At 42.2% G+C, this 27,609-nt stretch overlaps 1 protein-coding gene across 1 annotated transcript in view; it reads right to left on the bottom strand.

Moving 5' to 3' along the window:
• Positions 1-547: 547 nt before the first annotated feature.
• Positions 548-27,609, bottom strand: part of dok4 (docking protein 4) — a 44,388-nt gene continuing 17,326 nt past the window's right edge. Inside the window, exons 2-8 of the mRNA XM_056279112.1 lie at positions 15,520-15,627; positions 13,837-13,951; positions 13,085-13,204; positions 12,780-12,969; positions 9,229-9,367; positions 8,081-8,198; positions 548-687 (exon numbers count right to left, since the gene is read on the bottom strand). Of these exons, the coding sequence (XP_056135087.1) occupies positions 548-687; positions 8,081-8,198; positions 9,229-9,367; positions 12,780-12,969; positions 13,085-13,204; positions 13,837-13,951; positions 15,520-15,627 (930 nt within the window). The remainder of the gene's footprint in view (positions 688-8,080; positions 8,199-9,228; positions 9,368-12,779; positions 12,970-13,084; positions 13,205-13,836; positions 13,952-15,519; positions 15,628-27,609) is intronic.

Genomic DNA, 27,609 nt, shown 5'->3' with positions numbered 1-27,609 from the left:
ATTGGGCCATCAGACGTAAGACAGTGGCACCAAGCAGCTCTGTTCTGCACAATAACCCAGTAAAAAATCCTTAAAAAAAAAAAAAACTAAACTAAAATGCCGGGCCTTATTATGCGTGTTTTCCAATACTGTGGGATTGTGAGATGTGTGGTCCAACAAGGAAACCCAATCTCCCTTTGGGTCTTACACAGAAAGCTGTTCTCACTTCCTGCTTTAAGGAAATTAAGATGTTCTCTTAATGGTGATTGGCTGAGAGGTGTGATGTTGGGGTGAAAGAGGGTGAAGGAAGGGAGGATAGTGAGCGGCTGATTGCATCTGTGTTTGTGTGTGTGTCTGTGTGAGTGAGTAAATTGGGGTTTTCGGGTTTGTGTGCTTGTCTTTATGTCTACTATGTGTATGCCTGCACATGTGTATGTGAATGTGTCTGTATGTATGTGTGCCTTTGCATGTAAAAATGTGTATGTTTGAGAGTATGTCACTGTGAATGCATGTGGTTTTGATGCTTACGTCCAATGTCCATGTCTTACTCTATCATTTTCTGTATGTGTCACTGTCCGGGGAAGGTGAGGTGGTGTGTCGGGGAGTGTGTGCGTGGCTGCGTCTGGGAGTGTGTATGTGCCAGGGGCAGGGTGGCGTGGTGGTCAGGCAGCAGGCGAGAGGAGAGGAGGTCATCTTCAGAAGAATCACCTGCAGATAAACAGCAGGTATAATAAACCAGTTGGCTTTAACGACACAACATGACCATCGACTGCTGCCAAATTACAACTCTGAAGTGGAAGGTAAACCTTTGAAGTAATGACTGAAGACAAATTGTAACAATGAGGAGTTACTGTATAGGGTGATGCATAAATCAATACTAACTATTGATGAGTAGATAAGCAGTTCATTATGCATAGCGTTATTGACAACCAGTCATCTTGTTTATGTGGCCAAACATCATGGTCTAAATCTTTGCCATTTATAAATGTAATAAAGTGTGATATCTCAATTAATTTTGGAAAGAATCCTTCCTTCAGGTTTGGATATATAAGATATCTGAGATGTGGATTAGGTTTAAGGGTAATATGAGTACAATTTTCCCAAAAATCAGTGCACAGACTCATACAAAAATAATCCCTCTCAATCATCTCTTATGAGCCACTAGATGTGTGTGGCGGTGTCTGTATCTGCAGAGACCCTGTCCTCTGCCTTTATTTTCTTATTTTGCAGTGTATGGGACGTTTCTGGCAGCGGGACTCTATAAAAATGTAGCGACCAGGTGCGAGATCAAGCACACATCCAAGAGCAGAGGTGAAACTAACATATATATGCAGGTAATGCAGCTGCATTGGGGCCCCCAACAGTTTAGGGCCCGCATACACAGACCCATCTTTATCTCACCACTATTATATCAAAGATCTCGAGCATTGAGTCTACGATATTTGATATGTTCAAAAATGTGTGTCCGCACATAATTACTGCATAGCATAATCCACAGAGAAGAGTTAGCTAGCTGGTGAAGTGCCAAAACTTTGCACAGCAAAAAGCCTGGAGAGTGTGCCTATGGTGTAAGTAGGACTTACTTAAGTTGCACTTTATTTTATGATACACTAATAAGATGAAACAAGAAGGAAAGCCACTTTATGTTTGTCATTGTATAGGTTACAATGAAATTTGTTCTCTGCATTTAACCCATCATGTTGTATAGGAGCAGTGGGCAGCTGCAGCACCCAGGGACCAACTCCAGTTCTCCTTTCCATTGCCTTGCTCAGGGGCACAGACAGGAGTATTAACCCTAACATGCATGTCTTTTTGATGGTGGGAGGAAACTGGAACACCCAGAGGAAATCCACGCAGACATGGTGAGAACATGCAGACTCCACACAGAAAGGACCTGGGATGGCCTGGGTTCGAACCCAGGACCTTCTTGCTGTGAGGCAACAGTGCTAACCACTGAGCCACCGTGCCGCCCTACTTTTCCTCCAAGCCATACTTTGCATCAAATTGGACAAAAAACTAGAAATAATATGTTTTTTATTAGACGGTAAACAAACAGTTATCTACTAATTAGATACCGTACACCTAAATTATTCTGTAATTAGAAACTGCATATAATTGCTGTATTAGATCCAAAATATACTAAAACACTATTATACCACTTATACTCTACTTAGAAACCAGTCACATCTGGTCACTACTTTACATGTCCCTCGCAGCCTGGATGTTCTCCAGAGTCCCATGGTAAGTTTGTAGGTAGTAGTAATACTACCTAAAAACCTAATACATACTTCCTCGATGCTCTACTCCCATACCAGCTAAGACATCAGACCATTTAATGCCGTGTCACCACCCTTCCCCAGTAACATTAGGCTATGGAAGCTGCCAGGACATTGCATCTTTATTTCCCACCGTTGACTTTTTAGCCTATTCCTTTGACCCCAAATTATTTGATTTTTCTTTAAATCATGGCATCACTCAAACATACTTCATTCCTTTACATCACTCTGTGAAAAATGTTCGCTAAACTAAACCAGAATGTCAGGGAAGTTGAATTACTGTCACGATCGCTAAAAAAGAAATAAAAGTAGAGATAAAAAGATAAATAACTGACCACATATGCACGTCAGTGGTCCACTCATGTGTTGGATGATTCTTTTAATCACAGACAGACAGATAGACAGATAGACAGATAGATAGATAGATAGATAGATAGATAGATAGATAGATAGATAGATAGATAGATAGATAGATAGATAGATAGATAGATAGATAGATAGATAGATAGATAGATAGATAGATAGATAGATAGATAGATAGATAGATAGATAGATAGATAGGATTTTTAGGATTTATGTTACATTTTTTCAGTGATAATTTTGGGGAAGTTAAGCTTCCCGTAGCCTCTTAATAGCACCACCCATGACTGTAAACTAAACTGATAAGTGAATATAAAGTGATAAAGATAACCATCTATATCTCCCACTGTTTGTGACACATTACAAAAGAACTGTGCCATAAACTAAAGCCGGGTTCCTACAGCTTAAAGCAAGTTAGATTTAAGACTTTTCTACACTTTTTTCATGCCTCTCGGAATAACATTTGACCAATTTTACAATAACCAAAATTAAAGAAAAAACAAAAAAACCTATCAGTAACTTAGGGTAGGGACAATTTTGCCCAAACGTTTACTGTAACATAAAATGTGACCTTTCTTGGTCCAGTTAGATGAGCTACTTCAACTGCTGAAAAAAAAAAGCAAAACTTTCTAGAGTAGAACATGGAAAACAATAACAAAAAAAATAAAAATAAAAATCATGACTCATCAGTAATAGGGCACAAGTGGCTGAGACCTAAAGGATAGCTATTCTACGGCATTCATCGAATATTTTGTCTTTTAGTGAAGCATCATATCATAGGAAAACATGCTTACAAAAAACTGTAATCCCAATCTGCAGGCATTCATCAATTCTGCCTCCACCTGTTGTAATTCTGCTATTTTTTCGGGCTAACATTTCCTTCAGCTTGTGTGGCGAGTTGATCGGCATCATCCTGCAGAATGTTTGCCACCTCAAACAGAATTTGTCTTCTTTTTCGTACTGTGTCAAGTTTGAAACACTTCTTGCACAAAATACACCATGCCTCTTAATATACATTGCCTGGTGCCAGTTTCCTCCGTGCCCCAAAATCTTGGTTGAATAACAAATGTTCATGAGAAGAAGAATAATAGCACGATGGGAAGAAGAAGAAGAAGAAAAAAAAACTGTTTTAGGTGGCAAACATTCTGCAGGATGATGCTGATCTGCTTGCCACACAAGTTGAGGCAAAATTGATGAAAGCCTGCAGATCAGGACATACTCTCAGCTTTCTATAGCCATGTTGTCCTATGATGTGATGCCTCATTAAAAGATAAAATACTTGATGACTGCAGTAGAATAGCTATCCTATAGTACTCAGCCAATAGTGCCTTTTTACTGATGATTCATGATTTTTATTTTTATCGTTATTGTTTTCCATGTGTTCCACTCAAGAAAGTGTTGCTTTTCTTTTTCAACAATTGAAGTAGATCATCTCACTTTTTCACTGGACCAAAAAAGTCACATTTTATGTTACAATAAACATTTTGGCAAAATTGTCCCCAACCCTATGTGATTTTTTTTTTGGATGTACTTTCTTAATCCCCTTGGGAAAATTCATCCTCTACATTTAACCAATTTCAACCCCCACTGACTGCTTAAGGGCAGTGGGCAGCCACTGGGGACCAGCTCCGGTTCTTCTTGCCATGCCTCAGTCAGGGGCATTATCCCTAACATGCATGTCTATTGATGGTGGGAGGAAACCAGAGCACCCGGAGGAAACCCACACAGACACAACATTTAAACTCCACACAGAGGAAACCCACACAGACACGGGGACAACATTTAAACTCCACACCTGGGACAGCTTGGGATTCGAACCCAGACCTTCTTGCTGTGAGGCAACGATGCTAACCAAATTGGTCTTAATTTCATTCTGAGTGCCATAAAAAAAGTCTTAAACCTAACTTGCCTTAAGCTGTAGGAACCCTGCTTTAGTTTATGATACAGTCCTTTGTAATGTGTCACAAACTACCCTCTAAGAAAGTCTAATAAGGGCCTGACAGTGGGAAATAGAGATGGATTTCACTTTAGTTTACGGCACAGATCTGTTGTAATGTGGCACAAATTACCCTCTAAGAAAGTCTAATAAGGGTCTAATGGTAGGAAATAAAGATGCAATGTCCTGGCAGCTTCCATAGCCTAATGTTATGGGGATCAGGTAGTGACATGGCATTAAATGGTCTGATGTCATAGCTGGTACGGGAGCAGCGCATCTAGGAGGTATGTATTAGGCTATGTATTACTACCTACAAAATCCGTAGGACTCTGGAGAACACCCAGGCTATGAGAGACGTGTGAAGTAGTGATCAGATGTGATTGGTTTCTAATTAGAGTATACGTTGGTGTAATAGTATCTAAGTGTAGTATATTTTGGGTCTAATACGACACTATATGCGGTTTCTAATTACAGCATAACTTAGGTGTATGGTGTCTAATTAGGGGATAACTGTGTTTGGTTACTGTCTAATAAAGAATATATCATTTCTAGCTTTTGTCTAATTTGATTCAAAGTGTGGCTTGTTGCATCTTATTAGTGCACCGTAAAATAAAGTGTGAGCCTTATTTTTTATTTATTTGACTAATAATCAACCTACACACTTGTATTTTGTGTTTGTAAGGCGTATGTGCAGACATGAATAATGTTGTCAATGTGCGGTTGCGTCGTCACTGATTATGTTTTCATCTGTTATGGTGCTCCGACACCAGATTTTGTTGTGTAGGCTAGTCTATTACTATCTTGGCCTTGTTACTATGACCTCTCTTCTGTAGCACGATGGTCTCCTAGTAATCATTTCTTTTAGGCGTCAACTGTGCAGTGCATTTCACTGTTGCTGGTCATTTTATAGCTGCATACGTTCACATCTTTCATTCGCTACTGACATTATGTTATGTTATGTCTGATTGTGATGGGGAGACCAGGGCCCGCTTTCACCATCTTGCATTGGGGCCCAGCACTGACTCTTTACCCCTGTGTCCCAGAGGAAGCTACAAAAATGGCGGACATAGCACCAAAATGACGCATATATACACTGTAAATTCTAACAACTTAAGTTTACTTTAAAAAAAATAATTGAGAAACCGATGAGCTTGGGAAAAATAAGTAAATTAACTTAAGTGTGTCAAGTTGTGTGAAATCATTTCAAATAAAATCATTTCACAAAACTTGACACAATTAAGTTCATTTACTTACTTTTCCCAAGGTAATCGGTTTCCTAATTTTTCTAAGTAAATTCAACTTGTTAGAATTTACAGTGTAGTGAGGTGAAACACCAAGCGGACAAAGCTCCTTCCAAAACAAGAGTGACTCTGGGGTTGTCTTTCACCTGCTGGTAAGCACTGAAGGAGAGGATGGGGATGAAGAGCGACATGGAGTTGGCCTGTACACTGGGATGTGTTCTGGAGACTGCAGTCAGAGTGGGGGTGTCCTTCTGGTGACGTTTATGAGGCGCTGAACTGGACAAACGGTGAGCAAAAATTGGGCGAGTAAATGAATGTACAGAAGAAATGTTGAAGGACTTAAGGTGCACGAGAGAGAACGAGATACCGTGCGAGATGCTGAAGTACCATTTAGTGCGGGACAGAAACCAAATTACTGGGCAAGAGAGACCGAGTTATTATTGTGCATTAGAGAGGATGTTACTGTACAGAGAGAATGAGTTCCACCACATGAGAGGGATCGAGTTCCACGTGACAGAGGCCACTTTTTCCAAAAGTGACTTAAATGGTAAATGGACTGCATTTTATATAGCGCTTTTCTCATATACCAATCACTCAAAGCGCTTTTGTACAATGTATATCTCACATTCACCCATTCACACACACATTCATACACTGATGAAGCCATTGAAAGCCATTGAAACCCACCCACAGCCATGTTATCATCTCCAAAAGCTTTAGCCATTTCTACTGCACATAGCTTCACTGTTTCGCCATCTGACGACTTCTTTGTTTTAGCAAGCTCAAGGGAAACATCATAACACCTTGAGAGAGGACTCCTGTGTGGCTGTGGCTTTGGTAAAAAGGCTCTGCTGTCGGTGTATTTTTACTTACACTTATTAGTTCAAATACTCATATCTCATACACACACATTATATACAAAGGACAAGCCTCTTCAGCAATGTTGTATGCATGTATTCTGTTTATTTCTGATGATCCAGAGACTGATACAGAGTAAGCACCATGCTCTGAGATTTTATCCAACAAAATATACCCTGAGTAAACCAAGACACAGTGTGAATTACTGCAAGTAGGCTACCATCCATCCATCCATCCATTATCTGAACCACTTATCCTGCTCTCAGGGTCGCAGGGATGCTGCAGCCTATCCCAGCAGTCATTGGGCGGCAGGCAGGGAGACACCCTGGACAGGCCGCCAGACTATCACACAGGGCCAACATACACACACACACACACACACACACACACACACACACACACACACACACACACACACACACACACACACATACCTAGGGACAATTTCGTATGGCCGTTTCACCTGACCTGCATGTCTTTGGACTGTGGGAGGAAACCAGAGCCCCCGGAGGAAACCCATGCAGACACGGGGAGAACATACCAACTCCACACAGAGGACGACCCCCAAGGTTGGACTACGCCGCGGCTCAAACCCAGGACCTTCTTGCTGTGTGGCGACTGTGCTAACCACTGCGCCACCATGCCGCCAGGCCTACTACCATCAGAGTAAAATAATTAATATCAACGAGCAGCACTGTTGCCTCTGGGCTTGATTCACAGATCTGGGGTTTTAGAATGGAGTTTGCAGATCAAATTAACTTCAGTGTTTTTACTGTGTCCATCCTTCTTAAAGTAAACCTCTCTTGTGCAGTAACTCTGTCTATCTTGCACAATAAACGGCAATTCAGCCTCTATCGTGCAGTAACACATCTTTTCTCGCACGTGTAGCCCCGTTTCCTCTCGCAATTTTCGCTCAGCTTTTGTCCGGTTTGGCACCTCCTCATTGAGCTGGGGAGGAGCGGCCAACTTTGAATGTTGTGTTTACAAGCTGCAACTAACAAATCCTACTCAGTCTGCCTTTAAGCCTAGACTATTTTTAAGATATTGGGGCTTGTGTCCACTGTTTAGGATTAATGTAGGTGTACAGAGATGCTCTGAAATGTTTAGCATTCAGAATTAGAAAAGCTTGACAATTTTAGTCTCCACATTTCTTTGTTATTTTCCTTCAGCTCTGTTTTTGGAGTTTCAGGTTACTGAAAAAGAGAGAAGAGTTCATTTTGGAGGAAATCAAGTCTTTCTAGCAACATTATAGAAGACTCGTTAGTGCCTAGCATTTATTTACTGATTTTAACTAAGAATGTTCACGATGGTAAACAAATGAGAAGACGAAAGACGTTTCTCAAAACTTGTTTTGTGCTGGTTAGAAATGAACAGGGGTGAAACTAAATGTTTAAGTGTTACTTTTAAAGATTAGGGCGAGGAGCATTTACCATTGCTGGGCTCCATGCCAGCCTGGTTGCCATTGATGTGATGCCAGAATGCAGAACGTGGCAGGATGGCGGTGGGAGTGCAGGGATAAGAGCCTGCCTCCGAACTCTTAGACATTAACTAGAAGACACAGACATGATTAAGAATCAGATTTACTTTCTCATCAGACATATTGTACCCTTGCATGTGCAAGGAACTTGACTTAATTCTATTTTTTTGGTTATATATAGTATATTGATGCAGGATAGGCAGACAGACTTTGATTAAAATAGACAGATAGAACAATATTTATGCAAACACAACCTCCATAAATACAGTCATAAAACACTTAATGTAACACTAGGTTCCAAAGTGGAGAATGATACTTATGTTTTCCCATGAATAAATACATTTACAGATGGTGAATTAACAAGCAACACTAACATGAGCTTCAGAACTGAGGTTTAAACCTTTAAGTTCCCTAAGTTCAAACTCTGACCCTGTTTGAACTTAAAGGTACAGTCCGCAAATGATGCGCTCAGCGGCTGTCCACGACACTTCTGTCATTGTTTCAGTCAGCATTCATAAACATAGCTTGCATCATTATTTGTAAATATGAAATACTAATACTAATACTAATGCTGCCATGCTTTTGATTTCTTTTTAGTCTTTTGGTTGTCCGTTGATGATGAGAAACAGTAAGTCTTGTTTCTTGTTGTCAGTAAAGTGCTTGTGCTGTCGCAGTATACTCCACATAGCTGTGGCAGTATATGCCATTACAGATTGTACCTTAATGAATGAAGTTTCAGCCCAAACAGGGTCGGAGAGTTAATCATTTAAGTTGAAAAAAAAAGAGAACAGCTTTTTAAATGAGTTTAAATCAACAATACATTGTAAAAACATGTTTGAAGGTTGTGCTGCCAAGGTCATATGAGGTGTGAAATACTATCTATGATTAGAAAATATGTTTAATGGCAACTGTATTGTTGGAGCATGCTGTACGTGAATTAGCAACAATACATGTGTGCAGGCATGCATGTGTGCATGAGTGTGTGTGCATGTGTGTGTGTGTGTATGTGTGTGTGTGTGTGTGTGTGTGTGTGTGAGAGAGAGAGAGCGAGAGAGACAGACAGACAGAGAGACAGACAGACCACTTCCAGCAGTGTCTTACCCTGCTGTTTTTCTCCATTTCTAACAGGACTTTTTTGTGCTGCTCTGCAATGGCCAGTGTGGAGGAGTGGACCCGCTGGTAGATCTGCTCTCCTTCCCTGGTCTGAAATGTATAAAGACCCTCGCCGCTGTCGCACATCCTGAACAAAAGTATACACTAAGTCTTACAAATCGCAGATCAGAGTTTTGAGAAGTTGACATGTCAAGAACAAGATTGTGCAATAAAGAGCAACAGAAAAGCAATTTCCAGACTCATGCAATTGCAAATTACTCTTTTCAACCTGTTTCCTTTTCTCCTGAATGTCTGTGACATGTGCACCTTTGATCTTCCAGCAAGCTAAGAGTAAATGCACCTAGTTTGGACTTGATTTTTATTGCTTTTTTAATGTGTCCTTGACATTGGCTCAATGTTTGAATAGAAATATAACCACATACAACTGAGAAAATTTATCTGTGGAAAGGGGGAGTTTGGTTTACGTGCCGGTTAAGAGGCAGAAAATATCGGGACTGGCCCAGCTGATCAGTGAGGCACACCTTGCTGGTTAACATTCTCCCCTTATGTGGACACACCAACAGACACAGACACGCACACACACATATGTGACACACACACACACACACACATATATATATATATATATATATATATATATATATATATATATATGTATATATAGCGTTTTTTTTAGAAACTGTCAATGGTATTGATGAAAGTGCTCAAAAATAATGAGCAAAATATTAAGATAGATGTAGGAAAAATCTTTAATTCATAGCAGTACAAGCCTGTTTCGTGCGTCGCGCACTCATCAGCTGCCAAGTTGGCTATACAATGGGGAAAAAAAACAGCGAATACATGCTATGTTGCCTATATATATATATATATATATATATATATATATATATATATGTGTGTGTGTGTGTGTGTGTGTGTGTGTGTGTATATATATATACACACACACACACACACACACATACATACATACATATACATACATACATATATATATAGTACATACACTCACCGGCCACTTTATTAGGCACACCCGTCCAACTGCTCGTTAACGCAAATTTATAATCAGCCAATCACATGGCAGCAACTCAATGCATTTAGGCATGTAGACATGGTCAAGACGATCTGCTGCAGTTCAAACCGAGCATCAGAACGGGGAAGAAAGGTGATTTAAGTGACTTTGAACGTGGCATGGTTGTTGGTGCCAGACGGGCTGGTCTGAGTATTTCAGAAACTGCTGATCTACTGGGATTTTCACACACAACCATCTCTAGGGTTTACAGAGAATGGTCCGAAAAAGAGAAAATATCCAGTGAGCGGCAGTTCTGTGGGCGAAAATGCCTTGTTGATGCCAGAGGTCGGAGGAGAATGTCCAGACTGGTTCGAGCTGATAGAAAGGCAACAGTAACTCAAATAACCACTCATTACAACCGAGGTATGCAGAAGAGCATCTCTGAACGCACAACACGTCGAACCTTGAGGCAGATGGGCTACAGCAGCAGAAGACCACACCGGGTGCCACTCCTGTCAGCTAAGAACAGGAAACTGAGGCTACAATTCGCACAGGCTCACCAAAATTGGACAATAGAAGATTGGAAAAACGTTGCCTGGTCTGATGAGTCTCGATTTCTGCTGCGACATTCGGATGGTAGGGTCAGAATTTGGCGTCAACAACATGAAAGCATGGATCCATCCTGCCTTGTATCAACGGTTCAGGCTGGTGGTGGTGGTGTAATGGTGTGGGGGATATTTTCTTGGCACACTTTGGGCCCCTTAGTACCAATTGAGCATCGTGTCAACGCCACAGCCTACCTGAGTATTGTTGCTGACCATGTCCATCCCTTTATGACCACAGTGTTCCCATCTTCTGATGGCTACTTCCAGCAGGATAACGCGCCATGTCATAAAACTCGAATCATCTCAGACTGGTTTCTTGAACATGACAATGAGTTCACTGTACTCAAATGGCCTCCACAGTCACCAGATCTCAATCCAATAGAGCACCTTTGGGATGTGGTGGACCGGGAGATTCGCATCATGGATGTGCAGCCGACAAATCTGCAGCAACTGCGTGATGCTATCATGTCAATATGGACCAAACTCTCTTGAGGAATGTTTCCAGTACCTTGTTGAATCTATGCCACGAAGGATTAAGGCAGTTCTGAAGGCAAAAGGGGGTCCAACCCGGTACTAGCAAGGTGTACCTAATAAAGTGGCCAGTGAGTGTATATAAACACACACACACACACATACATACACACATACATACATACGTACATACACACACATATATATAGTACATACGTATATAAACACACACACACACACACACACACATATATATATATATATATATATATATATATATATCATCTGCTGCCCAATGACTGCTGGGATAGCTGGGATAGGCTCCAGCATTCCCACGACCTTGAGAGCAGGATAAGCGGTTCGGATAATGGATGGATGGATGGATGGATGTATATATATAGTATATATACACTACCGTTCAAAAGTTTGGGATCACATTGAAATGTCCATATTTTTGAAGGAAAAGCACTGTACTTTTCAATGAAGATAACTTTAAACTAGTCTTAACTTTAAAGAAATACACTCTATACATTGCTAATGTGGTAAATGACTATTCTAGCTGCAAATGTCTGGTTTTTGGTGCAATATCTACAAAAAGATTTTGAGGAATCAACGAGAGAGGGGGATTCAATTAGGGACAGTAACGCAGTACATAGTATCCACCTTTAGATGGCACTGTGTTTCCGCACTTTCTGTGACAGTGGCCCACATGCTATGTCCTTTTGTTTATCCTCTCTCTCACGCATCATCACTAGCATTTTTTCTCCCTTTCAGTGTCTCTTAATCTTTCTTTCTCTCTCACTTTCTTAGACACACACAAATACAAAAAGGCACACACACTTGCACACACACACAAGCTATTATCTGCATGCTGACCCAATCGTACCTCCTCCGGTTTTTATCAAAGGGGAGGAGATAAGAAGGTCTGGCCTAGCATTGATTCACCTCAAATCTATTCAATCAATCTCTCTATGGGGCAAGGCCAAACAGAATGTCCCTGTGTATCTGTGTGTGCATGTGCGGGTCAGTGTTTGTGTGTGGGTGGTTGTGAGCATGTGCATGTGTCTCTACTAAAAATACAGTTAGAAATAATAAATGACATTATGTCCCTTCCTCTCCCTAAACACATTTGTACTGTTCAGTTGACAATACAGATGTATGCATGTGCATGTGTGCATGTATGTGTGTGCATGTGTGTGCATCTGCATGTGTGTGTGAGTGAGTCTGTGTGGGGTAACATGTTATGTGGGGACAAGAGAATGCCGTTTCGCCTTCTTTCAGTAGCTTTGTTTTTATCAAGCTTTTTCAATTCTAACTCTGAATTTGCACTGAGAAAAACTAAATGAAAATGCCAAAACATCAGAAAGAAGCCTTTATGCTTTCCCAGTTGCTTCAGGTGAAAAAGTTAATGTGTCAACTGAGATAGAATGGTGTTTTTTTTTTTTTTCCCTCACCGTCCAGCCTCGAAGGTGAAGCGGGTGGCATCCCGGCCGTATCTGCGCAGAGAACAGAGGGGCCATGTGACCAGCTTGGTGCGAGGGTTGTGGATGTCCCACAGGTAGATGTTTTCATGGGTGATCTGCATCATACACTCTCCATAGATGTCCAAGTTAGGGCAGGGGAGAAGGAACACATTGAAGCGCTCTAAGGGGACGGACACAAAAATAATGATGGTGACGATGGTGATGAGAGGAATAGTTCTTTTTGTCTTGTCTTTTTTGGTGAGATTGTCATGTTTTAGTGTGTGTGTGTGTCTGACCAGTGTGTTCACACTGCACTCCGGCTGCCAGAAGGTCAGGCTCTCCCATACTAATGTCATTGAGGCGGGTCCCCAGACATTCGACTGACAGAGTCTTCAACCACTCTTCTGCCTCCAGTTCTGAAATGAGAGAGACAAAGAGATAAAGAGAGACATCATTATCATTATATCAACTCTGTGTTTTTATATATGTATGTATAAATACTTGAGTTATTATAGGTCTGAGGACCAGCTCGAGTTCTGGGCATAAAAAGTAAAGAAAGTAAAGGTATATTTGCTTAGCCTCACTATCAAAATGTGTTTGTTTTCCCAAATCAAAGGAGGGACACCACATCAGGGACACTGTACAGATTGTTATGATTAGACTAACCAATCAGTGACTAATACTACCACCAATGAAAATATTATTGGGATACACAAAGTCAGATGTTTTGGTACCCACCAAATGACCCTTATTGCCAATAAAAGTTGTTCTAAAATATGAATAGGTTGATAAAATACAAAGTAGAATATTAATAGTGGTGATAACTAAGGTGGGTAATACAGAGAGGTTAACCGTTGTACAGTTATTACAAGGATAAATATGAAAAGAAGAAAAATTTGAATAAATACAGAACATCAGTTCAAAATACTCAAGGCAAATTCATGAAATATTAATACCAAGCTTCACACAGGACATGAAAAAAGCAGCTTCAGGGCAAGGATATGTGTGTGCGTGCGTGCGTGCGTGCGTGCGTGTGTGTGGACCATACCTGATTCACAGGTGAAGGTACGTGAGGTGTCATCTGTAAACACAATGGCCACAGCTTGTCGTTTGGTATCCCGGGGCAGCCGTGTCACATTCTTCACGTTGCTGATCTCTGTCACCTGACCGATCGCAGAGGTATAAGTTCCAATGACTATATGCCAGATTGAAGATCGCAGTAAACCCCACATTGAAGCTAATTTTTCTGTTAGCATACTTCATATGTTTGTTGGTACAACCTGACTAAAATTGCCAAGAAGAGCACAGCACTAAAGGAGGCTGTAGGTCTGGTTTGGGTTGTTTGAACCTTAAAAAATGAAATGTAAATGTGAATTCAAATGCCACTATAGAATGAACGTGATTGAAGGATGAAAGAATGGATGAGGAAGAGTCATCGGCTTAAGTTTTTTGATTTACATGGGCCAGTGGGTGCTGAAGATAGTTATACTTAACACTTTTGTCTTGGAACTACAATGAAACTTGAATTTCATCTCTCATATATTCTCTGCACCACTGCACTTTATCACCTCTTATTTCACCTGTATATAATCAATCCTTGAAGATTGTTGTGTTGAAGTGTTGTTATTCTTTTTTTTAAATTTTCCCCCCTTTTTCTCCCCAGTTGTATCAGGCCCATTACCCCACTCATCCAAGCTGTCCTGGTCGCTGCTACACCCCTTCTACCGATCTGGGGAGGGCTGCAGACTACCACATGCCTCCTCCAATACATGTGGAGTCGCCAGCTGCTTCTTTTCACCTGACAGTGAGGAGTTTTGCCAGGGGAATGTAGTGTGTGGCAGGATCGTGCTATTCCCCCCTGTTCCCCCTTCCCCCCAAACAGGCACCCGACTGACCAGAGGATGCACTAGTGCAGCAACCAGGACATATACCCACATCGGCTTCCCACCCATAGACACAGCCAATTGTGTCTGTAGGGATGCCTGACTAAGCCAGAAATAACACGGGGATTCGAACGGCAATCCCTGTGTTGATAGGCAACGGAACAGACTGCTACGCTACTTGGATGCCCATAGTGTTGTTATTTTATGTTAAGTATACTAAGAGAGCCACGAAACCAGAGTCAAATGCCATGTATGTGCAAACCCACATGGCCAATAAACATGATTCTGATTCTGAGTTTCAAGAGGGAAAGCTCCGTACAAATCGACTGGCATGGCTTAATATGGAGTGAAGGATATTGAACAAGGGAGTTGGAAAATGTAGATGGAAAAGCCCAGGTGAAAGAGAGGGCAAAGATAATGTGAGTGCATATGTGTGTAAGTGAAAGAGAAATAAATAGAAAAAGGCAGAAACACAAATGCACAGTAAGACAGACAAACAGAAATAGAAACAGATGTGCAGAAAGATAGACAGAAAAAGATAGAGACAGAGGCAGATAGAATGATGGAAACTCTTAGAAAGACAGGAGGGAGAGAGGGAATACTGACTTGCTGAGCTCAGGAGTACAAGAGTCAATGTTTGATGTGAGAGTGTCTGCTTTCAGCCACGGGTTTGTGTACATGTGTGTGACAGGTGTCTTGCACCCTACTGTTGTACAAAGGACCAAAACAAGGAGTGCCTCACAACCAAACACACACACACACACACACACACACACACACACACACACACACACACACACACACACACACACACACACACACACACACACACACACACACACACTCACCTTGGGACAAGCTCTGATGTAGGCAGACTTCTCATCAGGATATTTCTCCAGCCGGCGAGGCCCTTTACTGGATGACTTCTTAAAAACCAGCCAACAACGTCGATAAATCTGCAACACACACACACACACACACACACACACACACACACATGCACACACACACACACAAATTTAACCAACATGAAAGAAAAGAAAAGTGAAGCAACACTGTCTTTGTGCCCATCTTAAGATAAACAGAGGATAAAAAGATCATACATGAATGGGGCATTCTGGTACACACTGTTACAAACTTTACTGGATGACTTCTTAAAAACCAGCCAACAACATTGATAATCTGCAACACACACACACACACACACACACACACACACACACACACACACACACACACACACACACACACACACACACACACACACACACACACACACACAAACAACAAGAGATAACATGAAATGCAAACGGACAATCTGATTCAGAAATTCAGAGAAAAGAGTTGATTAACAACTAAACCAATAACACAAGAGAAAAATAGATTAACCTGAAAGAGAGAGGCTAAATGAGGGCAAGAGAAAAGAAGAGGCTCTGATCTGATGGGCATTACAAGAATGAGAAGCTAAATGTCAGGACTTCTTATTCATGGAATTTCAGTTTTGCGATCTATCGAATAAGACAGAAGACAAAAAGTCAACATGACATGCAAACCTTCCACTCAGTTGAGAAGAATAATGGAAAACACATCACAGAAATCCAGGCAAGCGCATCAGAATAAACAAATACAAACACCATACAGAGACACCACACCATACAGAGTCAACTGTTGGCATCTGCACATACATACAGGCCACTGACCTTGTATAACAAGCCTGCAGTTAAGTGTCATCATTTTAAATCTCTCTCACCCACAATAAATCAAAAGTGCATACAAATGCAAACTCACACTCGCACACACACTCGAACTCCCACAGCACTGTGGGAGTTCTCTTTTACTTGGTTGAATTTTTTGGTTGAAGGGTTAAATGTTTTTCTTTATCTGTGTTGAAAGTAGCCATGACCCTTGGATCTTTTAAGCCTGGCATGAACAATACTGTGTAACTGCAAAAATTAGATGGATGACTTCAATTCTTCTAGGCTAGAAGTCTTACATATCTCGCTTTTTCATTCAGAATCACCTAACCTGAAGTTATCATTCAATTGCAAATGAAGTAATGCGACCCTTTATTGATCCCCACTAAGGAATTCTCTTATCACCTGCCCCTCCACCACATAGAGGTCAGGGTGCCGCATCGGCTATAGAGTAAACACCTCTGGCAGGGATTCTGTATCTTGGCCAAGGACACTTCAGCAGATTGAATGCTTGCTGATTTTCAGTTTTTACAACTCTCCGGCAAAGCACACACAACGTCCCTCCACCCATTTCCATTCAATGTGTGTATGCTCTGCACATCATCTCCTTTCTCTGCCCTCTTCCTCACTGCTCGTTTTGTCTCATTTTGCCATCCGTCGTTCAAACTAATCAGGTCTCGGTAGACAAACTAGCTGTGAGAGAAGTGCTGAGTGGAGTTAAAGAGAAAAGACAAAGGGAAGGGGAGGGAGGATCAGCTGGTTTCTCGAAACTGGTCCTCAGGCTGGAGGAGTTTGAAAGCTAAATGAATATGAAACAATTTAAAGCCACAAAGATTCCAGAGGGGCTTGTGCTCATGGAAGCAGGGAGGAAATGCTACTGACTTTATGGTATTGACATGGTGGCAGCCTTAAACACCACACATAACACATAGCCATCATCAATTACCCAGCAAACATGCCCGTGCGGACCCACTGTGGGTAGGTGTGGGTTTACTGTGGGGCAATGTGGGCAGGGGCAAACCCGCACTAATCCCACATGGGGTTAGCCCATGCGGGGCCCACAGTAGTTTTGCCTTTTGAGGCCCCTATGTGGGCTTATTGTGGGCAAGCCCAACTGCGCTCTTGCCCACAGTAAGCCCATATGGGCCCCATGTGGGTCAGCCCATGTGGGGCCCACAGGAGTTTTGCTCCTTGAGGCCCCCATGAGGGTTTTCTGTGGGCAACCCACTGTGGTCCTACAGCAAGCCCACATGGGCCCCCTGTGGGTCAGCCCATGCGGGGCCCACAGCAGTTTTGCCCTTTGAGGCACCTATGTGGGCTTACTGTGGGTTAGCCCATGCGGGGCCCACAGCAGTTTTGACCATTGAGGTCAACCCCCTGTTGACAGTACAGTTAAAACGTTTTAAGATTACAACTGCTTTAGGGGAAGCGGTACTCAAACTTTTTATTTACCGCCCATGCCCAATGCTGCATATAGTCAGACCGCTGCAAAAATGACAGTAAAATGTAAACAAGTTGTCCAAGGTTAACCGGTCCATCCCATACTTAATTAAAACTGCCCATCCAACAAGACAAGTACCGTCTCAACTTTCTGGTTTGTTGCAGCTGTTTCATATTATAGTTAAGAGAAAGAACACTAGTTTTTTTGTTAATTTTTTGTCCCTTAAATGTTCCCATAGAGCAGATCATGCTGTTTTTTTAACCAACTTAATTACGGATTAACTATTACTCATAACTTTACAATTTTAATAATTTTGAGCCATCAGAAATTTATCGAATATACACACACAGCAGTTTATTGTAGTCTCATATAGTCTGCAATACATCTGACATGTTGTGCATGTGTGCCGTAATAAACTTGACACACTCCATCACTCTAGCAGCACACAAGTAAAAATAGCCTATAGCCCTGGTTCCGTTTGGGCTTGGTCACGGGGTGGTGCCAATCCTCATTACTTTAAATAGTCCAAGAAGTTGGATTTGGGTAGTTTAATTTGAATTTTGCCCCGCCTGAATCCACGGAACAATCAAGTGTCAGTTTACCTAAATAAAAAAACACAGTCACATACAGATAATTTTGGCTTTACTTGCCCAGGTTTTGAGACATCTCTGTTCGAGATTTGCCTCTACCCCAACAGGTGAATGGAATTTCATTTGTGATACTCACAGCAATGAACATCTGTTAATCCATCCATAATCCATCTGTGCATATTAGTTCCAGTGAAACCTGAACATAGTGAGGTCTATGTATTATTCTGAGTAACCAGCACATAAAATATTCTATGATCACAAGTTCATTACATTTTCCATTACCGTTTGTTGCTGTCTTGTCAATACACTAATATATTATTACCTCTATTTAGGCCAAGTATCTGGCAACAGATGGGGGTGCGAATGCATCCTCCAACACAAGACAGATCCTTGTCCGCCTGCTAACCACCCCACTGGCCCAACAACTGTGGTGGCAGGGCTCTGGCCAGAAGTTGGCTTTTGGGGATATGCTGGTGTGCAGAGCAGTCGTAGGTACAGTATGTAATGTTCATATGCAATAAGACCTCAGAATGGGAAAAAAATCAAAAGTTTGAATTTAATTGTAAAGGCCAAATGAGAGTATTTTGTGATAATTTTTGTTTCTGATTACACTAGGGAAAAAAAGGCATACAAAGACAGATTAAGATTAAATTAGATTAATTTAGCTAGGTTAATCTAACTTCTAACTTGATCTTAACTTCTGATCCCAGGCTAGATTAAATGCTCCACCTGTGGCTAACTCATACTGTGCACTTACATTTCAATTGTTGTTTTCTTCAGATGCTGTGACAAAAAGCAGCCGGGCCACAGCATCCGAGGTGGAAGCTGCCATCAAAATGTGGCTCAGAAATGTCAAGGATAAAGATGGAGGAAGGAGCAGAAGGAGCAAAAAATAAATAGATTCAATGTTTGGGTTTCTTTTAGATTTAATGTTCTTATTGTGTTCAAATGTGGTTCTATGTTTGTTGTTCTGTTTTATAAAAGCATTTAATTTGGTATATAGTTTTGTTTTTCAATTCCAATTGTTTCCAATTTTCAATAAATTCTTTCTTCATATAATTTATATTTTCTTAATTTTTTTGTTTGAGCTGGCTGTCAATAAATGTCACTAGCGTACCAGGCACACATGGGGCACTATGGGCCCGTGTGGGACCACTGCTCCCAGCCCAAAGTGTGGGCATACTATGGGCATGCTGCGGGCCCACAATGGGTCCCACTGAGGGCCCACTCTGCTTAGTGTGAGCAGCCCACTGGGGCCCCACCAAGGGCCTTTAGTGTGGGGTCCACACGTGCCCCGCATTTCATGCCGGTAACGTGGGCCCTCTGTTCCTGCCCACAGTGGCCCCACATGGGCCCCAAAGAGGCATGTTTGCTGGGTACTGATCACTCTTTCTTAGGGTCACGAAAGTTTGGTGCCTTTCCCAGTGTACTTTGGGCAGAAGCTCATCAGGCACCGTGGATGGGTTGCTAATCCATCATGTACAATACTTGACACTACCAAACTCAACTTATGTCCAAAATGTCCAACGGAACTCTTTTGAACGTTAACATTTCTCATCAGTTTTAAGTTGTAACTTAGCCGAATTTAAAGGTGTTGCCTAAATGGCAGAGATGTGAGCTTTCTGCCAAAAGAAAGTATAGTAGGTAGACAGGACATTTTCACTGAAGGCTATAACCCTATATTCAGAATCAGAATCGGATTTGTTGGCCATGTAAATTTGCACATACATGGAATTTGACTCCAGTTTCGTGGCTCTCTCAGTGTACTTAATATAGAATAACAACACAATAATCTTCAGATCTATACACAAGCATTGACTTTATACAGGTGAAAGAAGAGGCAATAAAGTACAATGGTGCAGAGAATATATCAGAGATGCTGAAATAAATGTTAGCAGGTTACTTACATACATGCCTGAGGTAGATGGACATGACAGAGCATACCAGTATACATACAATGTACAGTACAATATACACAACATGGTTGGATTTATTTGACAATGTTAAGCATTCATTTGAGTGACAGCCCGTGGAAAGAAACTGTTTTTATATCTGGTTGTTTTGGGGTACAGTGCTCTGTAGCGCCTACCAGAGGGGAGGAGTTGGAACAGGTTGTGACCAGGGTGTGATGTGTCTGCAGTGATGTTGCCTGCCCATTTTCTGAATCTGGAGATGTATAAGTCCTGAATAGAGGGCAGGCTGGCACCAATGATTTTCTCTGCGGACTTAACTGTCTGTTGTATTCTGTCCCTGTACTATTTGGCGGCTGATCCGAACCAGACAGTGATGGATGAGCAGAGAACAGACTGGATTATTGCAGAGTAGAACTGAATCAGAACTTCCTGAGGCAGGTTGAACTTCCTGAGCTGGTGGAGAAAGTACATCCCCTGCTGGGGTTTTTTGATGATTGTGTCTGTGTTGGATGCCCACCTTAGGTCCTGAGAGATTGTGGGACCCAGAAATCTGTAGGTTTTCACTGCAAACACCATGCTGTTGAGTATAGGGGGGGCAGTGTTAAGGGACTCCTCCTGAAGTCCACTGTCATCTCCAGTTTTGAGCGTGTTCAGCTCCAGGTTGTTATGGCCGCATCAGAGGGCCAGCTGTTCAACCTCCTGTCTACGTATATGCAAACTTGTCAGATAAGGCCAATGATGGTTGTGCCATCTGCAAATTTCAGCACTTTAACAGACAGGTCTCCTGAGATGCAGTCATTTGTGTAGAGGGAGAAGAGTAGAGGGGAAAGCACACATCCCTGGGGGGTGCCAGAGCTGATTGTCTGGGTGCTGGATGTGATTTTCCCAAGCCTCACCTGCTGCCTCTTGGTTGTCAGAAAGTTTTTAATCCACTGGCAGATGGGGGCTGGTACAGTGAGATGGGTGAGTTTGGTGAGTTTGGAGTGGAGGATATCTGGGACGATGGTGTTGAACGCTGAGCTGAAGTCCACAAACAGGACCATTGCATGTGTCCCCAGGGAGGCGAGGTGTTGGAAGATGTAATGCAATCCCATGTTGACTGCATCCTCCACTAGCCTGTTTGCTTGGTAGGCAAACTATATTGTGTGATATACCACACACACCAAACTGTATACTATGTGTGCCTAAAGCTTGTACAAGATTCAAGATTCAATAATCTATTTCCATATCAACTTTACAGTTGATTTGAAATTTGTCTTGGTGTGCTCAAAGATAAAAACAGTAAATATATCAGAGGGGAACCCTTAGGGACTTCTAGGACTTCAGAGAAGGCCCAACATATCAGCATTTTAAATGCTATATTTCATTTAATAATAATTATCTCTTCTAATTCTAATTTTAGCCCTAGTTTCTATCAATTTTGCTTCAGTAATGAAAGGGCTACTGTCCTGAAACCATGAAAATCGAGTTATTCAACCAGATTTTGTTGTTGTTGTCTCTTGGCAGAGAAAGGGTTAGCTGACTGGCTCACTCATTGGTTAGGACTGCTAGAAGTCCTTTGCTTGTGTGTTTATTTAGAAAGTGACAGATGAATCAGCCAATCACATTCTGCTGTTGTAGTGGGTGGGACAAAAAAATATAGCCAGAGGACTTCTAGAAATCCAGACCTATCCAGGCGCAGGCTCACTCATATATATATATAAAAAAAAGATCTGCGGTTGCTGAGGAGTCATTACTTGCGATTGACCGACTCTTTCACATTGGCGATCCAAATCTACTGGTTCACTTAAACCAATCGAACCACACATCGCTAATGTTAGTCTGTGTATCAGACGAGTGCGACAAAGTTTACAAAGCATGGCTACAGGAGGAGACGAGAGCGACGTTGTAGCTAGCTTGTTAGCATTACCCTTCTCAAGACATGCTTTTGGGGGAAAGCAACAAGCGACTGGAAATGGAAGGAGTTGAGCGGTCTTTCTCGGCCCTGAAGCGCATCAAGACACACACCAGAAACACAACGGGACAGGACCAACTGGGAGCTTTGGCACTGATGTCCATAGAAAAGGCCTTCTGATGGAACTTAAATCCAAGGACAAACTGCATGATGCTGCCATTGCTCACTTCACATAGAAGGACCAACGCCGACGGATGGACTTATTCAAGTAGCCTAATAAGGTAAGCTGCCTAATTTTATTTTACTCCAAATCAAAGCTGGCATATTCATTTTACATATTGTGATGGCACTTCATAGCTGGTTAATACCACACTTTGCTCATGTAATGTTGGGCCTGCTATACTCAATATTATGGCATAAGGTTTGGCATATTTTGCATATGATCTGTGTGTCTGACATTCTTGTGTAAGAAGTCAGGTTGTTGTGAAGCGTCTAGTGTGTTAGTGTAGTGTACTGTGCCTGTCACGTGTCACTCTCAACCTTCACCGCTGGCTAGCAGAAATGGGAACAGGAGAGCTGAGCACATAAGTCTCTCCCTGCCAATACATAGCCTCTCAAACAGCAAGCCCTATGTAGTGCCTCCTCCTGACGAAATACGGTAACTGAGTACACCTTGGACCCTGGCTGAACTACAAGGGACTCAGAGGAGGTCTGGCCCCTACACATACGCAGGTCCACCGGTGTGTGGCTATTCCCTGATGCCCACGAACCACCCCCAGCTATGGGTTAAATAGTGCCACTGCCTAGTGGATACCTCGGGGGGGGGGGGGGGGGGCTATGGGAGTAAACCTCTACAGAAAATCAACGCCTACAGTACTTTTGTTTTTTGTTTTTCTTGCCCTTTTGTATCTGTTTAAGTGGGAGAGTACTGCTGGTGTCGTGTGTGGCTGCCACTTCTCCCTCTCGTAGCCCCCCTTCCCATCCACCCCGTATGTCTGTGTTATGTTTATCTGTTGTCTTGTTTCACCACCATTTATTGTGAAGCGACTTTGAGTGTTAGAAAAGTGTTATATAAGTTTGAGTTGTTATTATTATTATTATTATTATTATTATTATATTATGACTTTGCTCATGGCATATTCTGCATGTGCAGGTTGATTTTATCGTTATTTCTATTCTTTGCTCATGAATTGCTTTGAATTGGTCTGGTCAGTTTGTAAAGAAGATGTTTCATGATGCTGCATGTTAGCGCTGTCCATGGTGATGTTGTAGGCCAGAAGCGGAGGCTATGTCATGTGCATTTTCATTGTTTTCATATGGAGAGAGACAAAGGCTATTTGATATCCAATGGATTTGATTTTGGTGGATCTTGAGGCACTGAGTGTGTGTGTGTGTGTGTGTGTGTGTAGGTGAGCTGTGTGTGTCGGAGGTTTTCACCTGTGGTGCTGCAATGGATGCACTTTGTGTGTGTATGTGTGTGTGTGTGTGTGTGTGTGTGTGTGTGTGTGTGTGAGTGTTAGAGCTGTGTCAGAGCTGTTCACATATTAAAAAATACCCCCCAAAAATTGGCTGATTACAATATCATTGCGCCGTTGAAGGCCCACTGCCAGACCCCACGGTTTGCTACTGAAACATATAACCCACACAATACATACAAGGACTGTCCACAAAAACGTAGTTACAATTATAATTCTGTTAATGCAGTCGCATGTCCCATGGCCTTAAAGCGACAAATTTAAGTGCATGTGCTCAAGGAGTCTATACTTGTACAATCAGTGAAGCATTTAGGATACAGATTGCTGCAGGGTAAGTGCTATTGTGGAAGTGAGACGTTCTGGTCTTGATACTGCAAAGTCTTTTACCCAAAAGGAGATGATTGAATAGGGGGTTGGCCGGGTGTGAGGAGTCCTTTAAAGTTTGAATATGGTATAACTCAGAAATGGAAGGGAGTTTGCAGTCAATTATTTTTGAAGCTGTGCGCACAACTCTGCCCAACAGTTTTTTCCTCATGGGCTGTAGAATTGCCATACCATACAGTTATTGAGAAAGTGAGAACACTTTCTATTACAGCTCTGTCGAACTGTAACATTGCAACCCTTGATTCTCCAAATTTCTTAAGCAGCCTTAGAACGATTAGTCTTTCATAAGCTTTCTTCTGGATGGTGGTGAAGTCGTCTTCCCATTTCAGGGAGGTGGAGATTGTAGTCCCAAGGAATTTGAAATGATCCAACTTTCTACCACTTGGTTGTTAATGGCCAGTGGTAGTAGCTCGCCCCAGTCAACCAAAAGTTCAAGTTCTTTAGTTTTGTTGATGTTCAGTTCCAGATTGTTATTGCTACGCCACTCGACAAGAGAGGAGACCTCCTTTCTATACGCTGTCTCATCATTACAGGAAATCAGCCCCACCGGTGTTGTTTCATCAGCAAAATACAGTCATATGTAGAGCAGAGGTGAGAGGACACACCCCTGAGAGGCACCTGTGCTATTGGTCAATGAGTTTGAAAATCTATTGTTGAATTTGTCAACCTGTTTTCTGCCCAGTAAGAAGTCCAAGACCCAGAGACGTAGAGACTGATGGAAACTAGCTGCAAAGTTTTGTTATTTAGCCTTGTGGATATTATTGTATTGAAATTTGAGCTATAGTCAATGAACAGTACCTGAGCATAGGTGGCAGGCGCCTCTAGATGCTCCCAGATGGAGTGGAGACAGAGAGATACAGCATCATCCACTGACCTATTGGCCCTGTATGCAAACTGAGTGGGGTCTAGCACGGCGCTGGACAGATGTTTACATACTATATGCTCAAACACTTTCATTACAACAGATGCTAAGGCAATGGGCCTGTAGTCATTTAAACAGCTAACAATGGGCTTCTTAGGCACAGGTACAGGTACAGTAGTTGTGTTATCATACTGATTCTGTCTATTGCACAGTTTAAACCTGCACTATTATACAGTGTTGAGTCTGCTTACTGATTATAACAAAATTTCCCGTAGGGGGTTAAGAAAATTTATTGCATCTTTTTTTTAATGTTTTCCCTTTTTTTTTTCTCCCCAATTACCCCACTCTTCTGAGCCATCCCAGTCCTTGCTCCACCCCCTCTGCCAATCCAGGGAGGGCTGCAGACTACCACATGCCACCTCTAATACATGTGGAGCCACCAGCCGCTTCTTTTCACCTGACAGTGAGAAGTTTTGCCAGGGGGATGTAGTGCATGGGAGGATCACACTCTTCCCCCCAGTTGCTCCTCCCCCGTGACCAGGCACCCCAACCGACCAGATGCACTAGCGCAGTGACCAAGACACATACCCACATCTGGCTTCCCATCCGCAGACAGGGCCAAATGTGTCTGTAGCGATGCCTGACCAAGCTGGAGGTAACACGGGGATTCAAACCTGCGGTCCCCATGTTGGTAGGCAACGGAATAGACCGCCACGCCACCAAGACACCAAGAAAATGTATTGCATCTTATCTGACTCCCCAAACTAGCTGGTGAAGTAAAACATAGATAACGGCATAGGTAACAAAGGCTGATATGCCCTTGAGCAAGACTCATTAACACCTTACTATAGCGAAACATGAGGAAGACGGGAGAAGGTTTAACTGAGCAGGTTCAAGGTGCAAGTATGTGTGTGTGTGTAGGTGCCGCATGGGCGGTGTCGCTGGAAAAGGGCATGTACATTCTTTGTCAATAGAAAGCCTTGAAAAGGCTGAATGCAGTGCTCGTTGCGTCTGTGCTCTGTTTAAAGGATGTAGAGGCGGGGAAGTATTGGTATTCCAGACATGTTCAGTGCAGCCTGGGTTTGTGTGTCTCATTCTCTCACCCACTCTCTCCGTGGAGACTAAACTACAGCTCTAGTAAACAACTAAGAAAGAAGCGACATTGTGAGTGTGTGCATGTGCGTGTACGTGTGTGCAGACATGTGTGTGAGAGAGAAAGAGAGACAGAGACATTGAGAGAGAGAGAGGGAGAGAGACAGCAAGAGCGGGAACTAAAGAGGAGAGACACTGAATATTGTATTAAATTTCAATGAAATGTGGGTTAATTTATTGAGAAAAACTTCCAGGTTCAAATCACATTTACAGCATAAAAAAAAACTAGGGTACGGCTTTCATTACTGAGAATGCGGTGTCTGTTTTGTTTCTAGCATGCACCATGTTTTATCAAATTGAGGCTAGAGAAAAATCTTTAAAAGGTAGAATAATCGAGGCTGAGAAAGCCATCGTTTCATTTTGGCTTCATTCACTTCAACTTGAAAATACCTAAAAAAAACAACTTTTTTTTTAGTATTCAATATCATTCGCTATCCAGTCTCAGGCACTAACTGCTCCTGTTGGCAAAGCACAGTCGTGCTGAGAGAGAGAGAGAGAGAGAGAGAGAGAGAGAGAGAGAGAGAGAGAGAGAGAGAGAGAGAGAGAGAGAGAGAGAGAGAGAGAGAGAGAGAGAGAGAGAGAGAGAGAGAGAGAGAGAGAGAGAGAGAGAAAGAGAGGAAGGGAGGGAGGTAGATGGAAGAGGTGAGAGGTTGAAAAGAATGATGAAAATGGAAAGAACAGTGGGGGAAAAAAATCACAAAGAAAGGATTCAGCCACAGCCTGTTGGAGAGTGTCCTCAGAGTGCATCAGAGGGCTCGCGAGGTGAGACAAGCTTGAAATTCCCCTCAGATGGAGAGAGATATTTGATTTCTGTATCTATTATCCGGTCTATTGTATCCACTCCCCCTCCCAAATAGTCACTGTTTCAGTACGCTGAAAATCTAATCATGGCTTCGAGGCTTTGTCTGTCTTCTAGACTATGACAGTTAACGTATAAGTGGTAAAACCACTTAAGGAGTCACAGTTTCATCTACATGACTGAAACCAATTATATGCATGTAGCCTATCACTGCCAAATCTGTCGGTTCTTGTATCAGAAGTTTTGTCTGATGATTTAGGAATTAAGAAATAATCTGGAATCCTATCAATTAAAAAAAAAAATCCTGTACTGTTCCTATCAAATACAGGCAAACTTAACTGAATAAGTATCTTAAAAAAAAAAAAGCCACCTCAATATGCCCCACGTCGGACACACATTACACAAAAGTGTACACCTAAGCAGCATGTCAATGGCTGCAAACATCTGAGGTTTAATCATCAATCGTTCTGGATGGTATGGCTCAATCAGGACCACAGGGAAGGAGGAGAAATACTTTTGCTAACCAAGTTAGAGGCTGCAGCAGCTGTATTTATTACCAAGCAATTGTACTGGTATCGCACGTGCAAACACACACACACACACACACACGCACATATATGCACGCACACGCACACACACATGTATGCATGCACACACGTATGCATGCACGCACGCACGCACATGCGCATGCACACACACATGGGCATACTTTGCAGCTAGAGTAAATTGACTTA

This window comes from Lampris incognitus, chromosome 4 (genome assembly GCF_029633865.1).
Source record: "Lampris incognitus isolate fLamInc1 chromosome 4, fLamInc1.hap2, whole genome shotgun sequence".
Taxonomy (NCBI): Eukaryota; Metazoa; Chordata; class Actinopteri; order Lampriformes; family Lampridae; genus Lampris; species Lampris incognitus.
Note: the sequence above shows the minus strand (reverse complement) of the source record. Positions and strands in the feature narration are given on the sequence as shown.